The sequence below is a fragment of the Oncorhynchus keta genome, chromosome 28 (assembly GCF_023373465.1).
Source record: "Oncorhynchus keta strain PuntledgeMale-10-30-2019 chromosome 28, Oket_V2, whole genome shotgun sequence".
Taxonomy (NCBI): domain Eukaryota; kingdom Metazoa; phylum Chordata; class Actinopteri; order Salmoniformes; family Salmonidae; genus Oncorhynchus; species Oncorhynchus keta.
The window spans coordinates 43,113,517-43,122,386 of record NC_068448.1 but is presented as its reverse complement, the minus strand read 5'-3'; the positions used below and the strand labels follow the sequence as shown (position 1 = coordinate 43,122,386).

Below are 8,870 nucleotides of genomic sequence, written 5' to 3'. Positions count from 1 at the left end.
GACACCCAGCTTACCTTGCATGTCAAGTGGAGTTAGGTGCAGCAGGTGACGTGGGGACATCTTTCACCGTATCACTGCAAGCATCGTTTTTTGCCTTTTGAGGGCGAAATAGGAAAGACTGAAGAGATGACTACTGTAGGAATGACAGTATCTCCTGCTTCGTTCTCCCGTAATCCTTTGCGCTAGTCACGTACTAAACCACAATATTATGTAAATATATATATATATATATATATATCTTCTCTCTTCTTCTTTTCGTGGTGTGGATTGTTGTGTGTTGTGTTGTGTTGTGTACACTAAAGAGAGTGATAGCTGTTGGATTCAGGCAGGGTCTCCCTGTGAGAGCTATCTGTCTGCAAGTGCAATGAATTCATGACTGATGTTGTTCAGTTCAGACTTCTGTCTGTGAAGCCTCTTGAGGGTTCTATCTACCTCTGTGAAAGCTGTGGATGTGATTGACGATGTTAGTTCAGTGCAGAGGCTCTCTGTAGGTAAATGATAATGATTTGTGTGTGACTGATGCTCTTCTTCATCTCTCTCTCTCTCTCTCTCTCTCTCTCTCTCTCTCTCTCTCTCTCTCTCTCCTCTCTCTCTCTCTCACTCCTCCTCTCTCTCTCTCTCTCTCTCTCTCTCTCTCTCTCTCTCTCTCACTCTCTCTCTCTCTCTCCTCTCCTCCTCTCTCTCTCTCTCTCTCTCTCTCTCTCTCTCTCTCTCTCTCTCTCTCTCTCTCTCTCCTCTCTCTCTCTCTCTCTCTCTCTCTCTCTCTCTCTCTCTCCTCCATCTCTCTCTCCCTTACTCCTCTCTCTCTCTCTCTCTCTCTCTCTCTCTCACTCTCTCTCTCTCTCTCTCTCTCTCTCTCTCTCTCTCTCTCTCTCTCTCTCTCTCTCTCACTCTCTCTCTCTCTCTCTCTCTCTCTCTCTCCATCTCTCTCTCCCTCCTCTCTCTCTCTCCCTCTCTCTCTCTCTCTCTCTCTCTCTCTCCTCCATCTCTCTCCTCCTCTCTCTCTCTCTCTCTCCCCCCCCCTCTCTCTCACTCTCTCTCTCTCTCTCTCTCTCTCTCTCTCTCTCTCTCTCTCTCTCTCTCTCTCTCTCTCTCTCTCTCTCTCTCTCTCTCTCTCTCTCTCTCTCTCTCTCTCTCTTTCTGGGCTGTTGTGTTGTTGTGTTGCAATGTTCACAAGCTGTGCCAGTCCCCATTAGCATCCCATTGGAACCCAGCAGGATCACCAGCCTTTTAGAGTCCCTGCCTCAACACCACACCTTCTGTCGCACTACGTGGGTCTCAGAACCGTCACGCATGGCGAGGTTTTAGAAGAAACTGTGTATGTATGCTGTTCTCTCCTACAAATGGATGAGATTGACGAGGCACACAAGGCACATGCATGATGCCTTTGGGGTGACTTACTGTCCTTTCCTATCCAAGTCAGTGGGGTGGCGGGGAGAACGTAGCGTCGCACAGAAGCAGGAAAGTATTGGATATTTTGTGGCTGAGGACATGATTTGTGTTCAGATGTGTCCAGAGGGGTGAGCTGAGGTGCAGCTTACTATTTCATTCCACATCCACACTTGTCTGTTCCCATGATACACATCAACACACAAAGGAATGGTCTAAGGTGTTCATTTCATTCAATGTTTTCAGGCAAATTGAAGTTCTTGTATTTGACCCAGATTTCTGACTTGAGCACCCTGTTGATAAATGGGATACGCTGTAGCACACCCAGCTGCGTAACAACTCTATTAAAACAACACACAGTAAACAGCACCCTCTGCTGACTGAATGTACTTTATAAAGGCTCAATATATATATATATATATATATTTTTACCTAGGCAAGTCAGTTAAGAACAAATTCTTATTTTCAATGGCAGCCTAGGAACAGTGGGTTACCTGCCTGTTCAGGGGAAGAACAACAGATTTGTGGCTTGTCAGCTCGGGGATTTGAACTTGCAACATTTCGGTTACTAGTCCAATGCTCTAACCGCCAGGCTACCCTGCCGCCCACTGTATAATGTAATGTTAATTGTATACCTATAAATATCTATTGTTAAACTGTATATAAAAATGTAAAAAAACTAAACATTTCCCCCTTCAAAATGCTATGTTGTAAAATTCTGCTGGTCAATGATTGATGATTCGTGCATTACAAAACATGCACATTATACTGTGCAATCGCCATTTGGAGGGTGTTAGATTACATTTTAAATGGAAAGTGTCAGATAAGATCATTTAAAATAGAAGTAAAACCCTTGTCGGTTAAATGGGTATTAGTGAAACACACAGACACCCACGCATGCACACACACACACACACACACACACACACACACACACACACACACACACACACACACACACACACACACACACACACACACACACACACACACACACACACACACACACACACACACACACACACACACACACAACCCAACCCACAGACACACACGACCCAACCCACAGACACACATCTCTTTGATTGTGTTTGTTAATGGCAGGCTTTAACCTGTTTGTCTGAACCTCTCTGCCTCCCACCGTCCCCAGTCCACTGACTCGTTTCCCTAGCCCTCTAAACCCCCATCCTCTATTCAAAGTTGCCCCCTCCTGTCCCAAGCCCCGTTTTGCTCTGGTCTGCCCTCCATGCCCCTCTCCCCTGCCCCTCTGGTCTACGACTGATGGTGGAATGTTGAGTGTCTCTAGCTCCCTCCCTGGAGATTAAGGTTTGCCATGCGTGCCCCTTCACTTCATTCCATTCCAAAGTGTACCCCCTAAGAGCAGCTACATTTTTATCTGAGCCTGGTGGTGATTGTGATAGATCGGCCCAATGACACACACACACACACACGCACACACGCACGTGGGACACCCAAGGGGATGGGCAGGCGGGCAGGCATGCAGGGTAGGGAGGGACCAGGCCCTGCCAGGCTCCAGCTATAAAACCCTCCCCAGGATGGGGCCAGTGTCCTGCTCCTAGCTGTGCTCTACCTCGCTCCTCTGTGCCACTACATCCTACAGACAAACGGGCAGCGGCCAAGCCAAGCTTTCATCATGAACGACATCTACAAAGCAGCGGTACGTCCCACTCCACTTCTACAACAGGGTATATTGTTTGTGGAGAATGTGAAAGTGTTTGTATTTAGTAGGTAACATCATCATGAAAGGTTTGCTTTTAATATTGTTCAACTTTGGATTTCAGTGATAGGTGACATGGATGAAAATGCTGTTTTGGTTTAATTGTGAACTCCGCCAAGTTAAGTTTAATAATAGTTTAATAGTTTAAGTTTAAGAATGTTTTGTTGTCAGATTTCTCTCTTTTGGACTGTAAAAGTTTACGTAGGTTACTATTTCAAATGAACACTTCAGCACCTGAGGGTAGGATTCACCCTTAAATAGAATGAAAAGTACCTGTAATATTTAGTATTGGGGGTAAAATCCATTTAATAACACTTTTATGTTTTTAACAGTTTTAAACTACAAACTACAATGTTTCAGATCAACAATTCATTCAAATGAGGTACATTTGGATATTCCCCTTACAACAATTTAGCAATTTGTAATTCTGACATTGCTCAGATGATTCAACTTCCATCACAAACTGTGTCTGTCAAGCGAACACACACAACACCAGCCTTTGACAAGTGAGGTGAGACATCGTACGTATATAGACCTTGTGCCTCTTGAAGCCTATCAGGGTTGATAGGAGCACGCCAGGGGTCAGAAGCAGGACAAGCCCCTGGTCCACACTGTGGTTTCATTCATGACTACAAATGGAGCAGTCCCACTTCTCATCGGCTAATTATGGCCAGTTGCTCCTAGCCTCCTGCGTGTGTGTTTCTGTGGTGCCAGAAGAGGGCTTCAGGTCTAGATACCCCCCACACCCCCCACACACACAGCTGAATTCCAGCATTATCTGTGTGAGCCACTGGGAGAGCTGTTTGTTTATCTGTCTAGCTATCTCTGCCTGCTGCCTGGTGGCTGATGGGCTGGGCTGGGCTACCCGTGTCTCTACTGGGCATTACAGCTAGAGGAGTCAACTGCAGGGAAACAGACTGGAATGTGTGTGTGTGTGTGTGTGTGTGTGTGTGTGTGTGTGTGTGTGTGTGTGTGTGTGTGTGTGTGTGTGTGTGTGTGTGTGTGTGTGTGTGTGTGTGTGTGTGTGTGTGTGTGTGTGTGTGTGTGTGTGTGTGTGTGTGTGTGTGTATGCGTGTGTGTCGATGTTTAGATGGACATGGCTCTTTTCCCCCCAATATATCATCACCAGAGGAATGTGTGTTTAATTTGTTGTGGATGACAGACAATAACTCTTACGTAAGCAGCTGCCTCCCTCTCTCATTCGCGGTAGCTTTTCCTGGATTACTGTGCCATTGTTGAACCAGATCCACAGCTATGCTAATTTAAAGCACCGTGTATCCTGTCCTGTATCTGCTGTTTCTGATCCTCCTGTCAATGTATTTTTAACCCCTGCCTCTCACTGGCCCAGGCCTTATGTATGAAATCTCACGTTTTGTGTTTTGTGAGGGACGGACGACCAAGTGTGAAGGACCAAAATAACTTTGTGTAAACTAAGGCGACATTTGAGGTGAACTGCTCCAGAGAATTGGTTCCACCTTGTGGAGTCTACTGTATATCCCCTGAAGGGTTATTTTCATACACTAGATTTCTCGATCAACATTTTTATGGTTTAGGACTGGACCTTGTCTGAGCTGAATTTGAAAACTCCACAAATGAGATTCAAATGACGGGTAGAGCGTAGATGTTGTACACGTGTTAATTACACGGATGGAAGATATTATATTGTGCTTATCAAAGGATTACAGTAAATCAAAGTTAGGATTTGGGGTTGTAAAAGACATCCCAGAGTGGATTCAATAACAGATATTGGCTCGACTGCTTCTGAAAACGTTCCATTTCTTCAATAGGTAGAGCAGCTGACAGACGAGCAGAAAAATGGTATGTAAAATGTGTTCATCCTCAGTGTTTCCCCTAGAAATTCTTTCAGTAGCGGTGGCAAAGTCGTTTTTTTTTTTTTTTGTGGTGGCCACAATTTCGCAGCATGGGTGCGCCGCTGCTAAAAACATATAGGGGAAACACTGCATCGGAATTTCATTATGGTTTACTAATCTATGTCGGTCTCTGAGGCCTATGCATAAATGTTTCTTCATGTGGGATATATATCTTCACGTTGTACTAAATTTCATCACATCTAAATCAATATTTGGCCTAAAATGTGTACCATTCTCTCCTTCAGGCCAAGATGAAAAGTAAATTCTAGATATCTCAGAGGATCACATTTTTTAAAATTTAACTAGTTAAGAACAAATTCTTATTTACAATGACGGCCTACCAAACCCAGACGAAGCTGGGCCAATTGTGTGCCGCCCTATGGGACTCCCAATCACGGTCGAATAAAATGACAGCCTGGATTCAAACCAGGGACTACAGTGACACCTCTTGCACTGAGACACAGTGCCTTAGACCGCTGTACCACTCGTAGGAACCAAATAACTTGATTGACTAAAAAAGTATATCTTACACTAAAGTAGCCTACACATAGAACTGACCGTGAAAACAAAAGGGGAGGGGGGAGAAGAAGAAGAACTGACCGTGGTCATGTGCTGTGCTGTGTGTTGCAGAGTTCAAGGCAGCCTTTGACATCTTCGTCCAGGATGCAGAGGATGGCTGCATCAGCACCAAGGAGCTGGGCAAGGTGATGAGGATGCTGGGGCAGAACCCCACCCCTGAGGAGCTGCAGGAGATGATCGACGAGGTGGATGAAGACGGTAAACACACACGCTCACACGGAAGAGAACAGACTCAAATGACTACAATAGGCAAATGCGTTTTCCCATTAATAGTTCCTATCACGAATCACGTGTTAGAGTAAGAGGTTAGCTCATCAGCAGTGGATGAGGATGGTACACAACAAAGGCAGACACAAGTGTTCTGTTCATCAAAAGGCCAATTCATGGCTCATTGATGGCCCGGCAGGGACAGTTGGACACTGTTCTTTGTCAGACTGTAAACACACAAAAGACAAGCATCACATGGCTGAGTAGAGGATCTGGTCACATTGTAGCTGCTATATCAAAGATAGACTCCTTGATCGAAAAGGTGGTGTGACATCATTCTGTTGACATGTCTTTGCAGGCAGTGGGACGGTGGACTTTGACGAGTTCCTGGTGATGATGGTGAGGTGCATGAAAGACGACAGCAAAGGAAAGACAGAGGAGGAACTGGCAGACCTCTTCCGCATGTTTGACAAGTACGTTTGTCCTCATAAGTACATAAGGAGATTCATGAGGGGGGTGAACTCTGTAAAAGTAACTCTTTATAGTCTCACCCAACTAAGTACCCACAGCCTAGTACCACCAGGATAGACAAATACACAGGAATGTACGCTGCAGAGTTTTAGCTTGGGTGCTAGTTTGTTTGTTTTTGTCGACTTGTCGTTGTTTGAGGAGGCAACTATGTCATATTTTTGAATGCAGAAACAGTCATGTTCCCTGGTTAACCCGATTTGTGAAGCAGTATAATCCTCCTCTCCTAAACGCTACAGACTCCCCAGTGTAAACTGGTCCGGTACAGAAACGATGTTGTGCACCATGCACTGACCCTTATGAACAAACGAGGAGGATACTAGGAGTATGGGATGGAGGCACTCATTTGAGAACGTGCAATAGTGAAAGCGTGAAATGTAACTAACTGTCAAACGATCATGGATATTGAAATGATAGGATTGCGGAAGAACACTATGTGCAGTGCTCAGGGATCTTGGGGGATGTGTAATATTGGGTATAGGGAGGAGGCACAGTTGCATAATGGGGAAGGGAGGGGTAAGAGTCCTTAAGCAGTAATTTTATGAATTTTTATGTTTGATGTGTCTGGCCTATGCCATGTCTCTCGCTCAATCGCAGTGCATTTTATTGCACGTAAAGTATAGATCTGTGAAATCAGGCAATAAAGAAACGTATCATCTATGGCCCCCCAGGAATGCGGACGGCTACATAGACCTGGAAGAGCTCAAGGGGATGCTGGAGGCCACAGGGGAGGCCATCACCGAGGACGACATCGAGGAGCTCATGAAGGACGGCGACAAGAACAACGACGGGAAAATCGACTATGACGGTAAAGTTTTGGAAATGGGAGTTAAAGCACATAGTTTAGAGACAGAAGCATTCATGTATTTTGTTCGTGATACTGATGCAAGTGAACAGTTCTATGGATACTCCACTGCTAGAAAAGGATATTGGGAATATGAATTATGCATTGTGACATGCTGTGTTATTCACAGGCAAAGCAGTGAATCAAAGTGAGGGAAATAGTTCACTTAATTGACTCCCTTTTTTCCCTCCTCTTGGTTTCCAGAGTTCTTGGAGTTTATGAAAGGAGTAGAATAAACAGCATCAAGAGAAGACAGAGTCCGCTGACCCTTAGTGATATTTTTTTTCTATTTCTCTTCAACATCATAGACATCTACGGAAAGCCGGGAGGTTGACTTTTGGATGTCATCGGCAGAACTTCTGAACGACTTTGCAAGGCTTAGGTCAATAATCTGATTGCTTTTAGAACTTTTTTACAATTTCTTGCATTGTTGTAAATACTGTCTGTAACCTGTTTTAGGTGCCCCATACACTGCGTTTGAGTAAATGTAACCGACCAAAATACTCACATTAACAACTCACACATCACTTCAGTTTGCCTACTTGAACTATGCATTATTGTTTGACTTCAAATGCATATGAATTTCTGCAGTGCCACAAACAGTTTACAAATCTCTTATTTTTCCAAGTTGCTGATGTTGTGCTGCCGGACAGAATGATGTTTGAAAAACATCCTTTTAGGCATAGGACAGTACATCTGTCCCTGTAAGTCCCTGTAATTATACCATACTTTGATTAGCCCGTTAGTAGTCTAAACATACATTGACATGCAATGTAGCCACAGCGGCACAATGCAACGGTTGTATGTATTAACAGATTCCCTCAGGGCCATCTAATCTGCTGGAGAGCCTGTGGTGGATGTACACACCATACGTCTGCTTAGAATGTACAGTCAAGTAATACATGTGTTCGCCAAAGCAACGCCTGGTTTGACTGATGTCGTATCTGTTTGGAAGTGTTTGCTTCGATGGAGTGTTTTTGAGCGGAAATTATTCTTTACCATGAGAATATTTTTCTTTATATACAAGTATGGGGTAAAACTCAATAAGATCATGTACGCCGTTGGTATGAATCTTTCATTATAACTTGTGAACTTCACTATTTACTCCAACTCTTCAGAGTCCTTCTGATGTCTCCATATTGTATTTCTCTCCTTTTTATTGTACTGTAGATGTTGGTGCTACACAGAGGATCAGGGGTATAATAATAATTAGATGGGCGCTTATATTTGTCCGATTTCACAGATGTACAAGTGTGTATTAGAAATATGTTTTTGCATATTCCACTCTCCCTGAGAAGGTGAGGTCATAGCCAGAGTCTACCATTGTCAACAGTGACCCCGGAGTAATTAGGGTCATTACCTTGCTCAAGGGCACATCAACAGATTTTTCACCTCGTCAGCTCAGGGATTCAAACTAGGAACATTTCAGTTAATGGCCCAACACACTAACCTACCTGCCACCCGTATGTGGGCTGGTATCTAGTTACACAATGCATTGAGACAAGAGCTATTTATGTCTAATTACGTTAGTGCCCATGTTAGGGGATCATATTTGACCGACACCAGTTGACAATCAAATGCCTTTAGCCTTACAAGGCAGAGAGGACCAGTACAGAGAAAAACAGTCTCTGTGCGCCAATGTGTCAGTGTACTATACTGACACCCAGTGTGCTCAGTGACTTGGATAGGATATTTCAGTTCAATGGAGTGTTGA

The 8,870-nt window shown here is 44.3% G+C and overlaps 1 protein-coding gene across 1 annotated transcript; it reads left to right on the top strand.

Moving 5' to 3' along the window:
- The first annotated feature begins 2,929 nt into the window (after positions 1–2,929).
- tnnc1a (troponin C type 1a (slow)) lies at positions 2,930–8,275 on the top strand. The gene is made up of 6 exons (XM_035741283.2): positions 2,930–3,067; positions 4,915–4,945; positions 5,629–5,775; positions 6,143–6,257; positions 6,984–7,120; positions 7,361–8,275. Exons 1-6 carry the CDS (start codon positions 3,044–3,046, stop codon positions 7,390–7,392), a joined length of 486 nt encoding a protein of 161 aa, XP_035597176.1. The 5' UTR covers positions 2,930–3,043; the 3' UTR covers positions 7,393–8,275.
- The last annotated feature ends 595 nt before the right edge of the window (positions 8,276–8,870 follow it).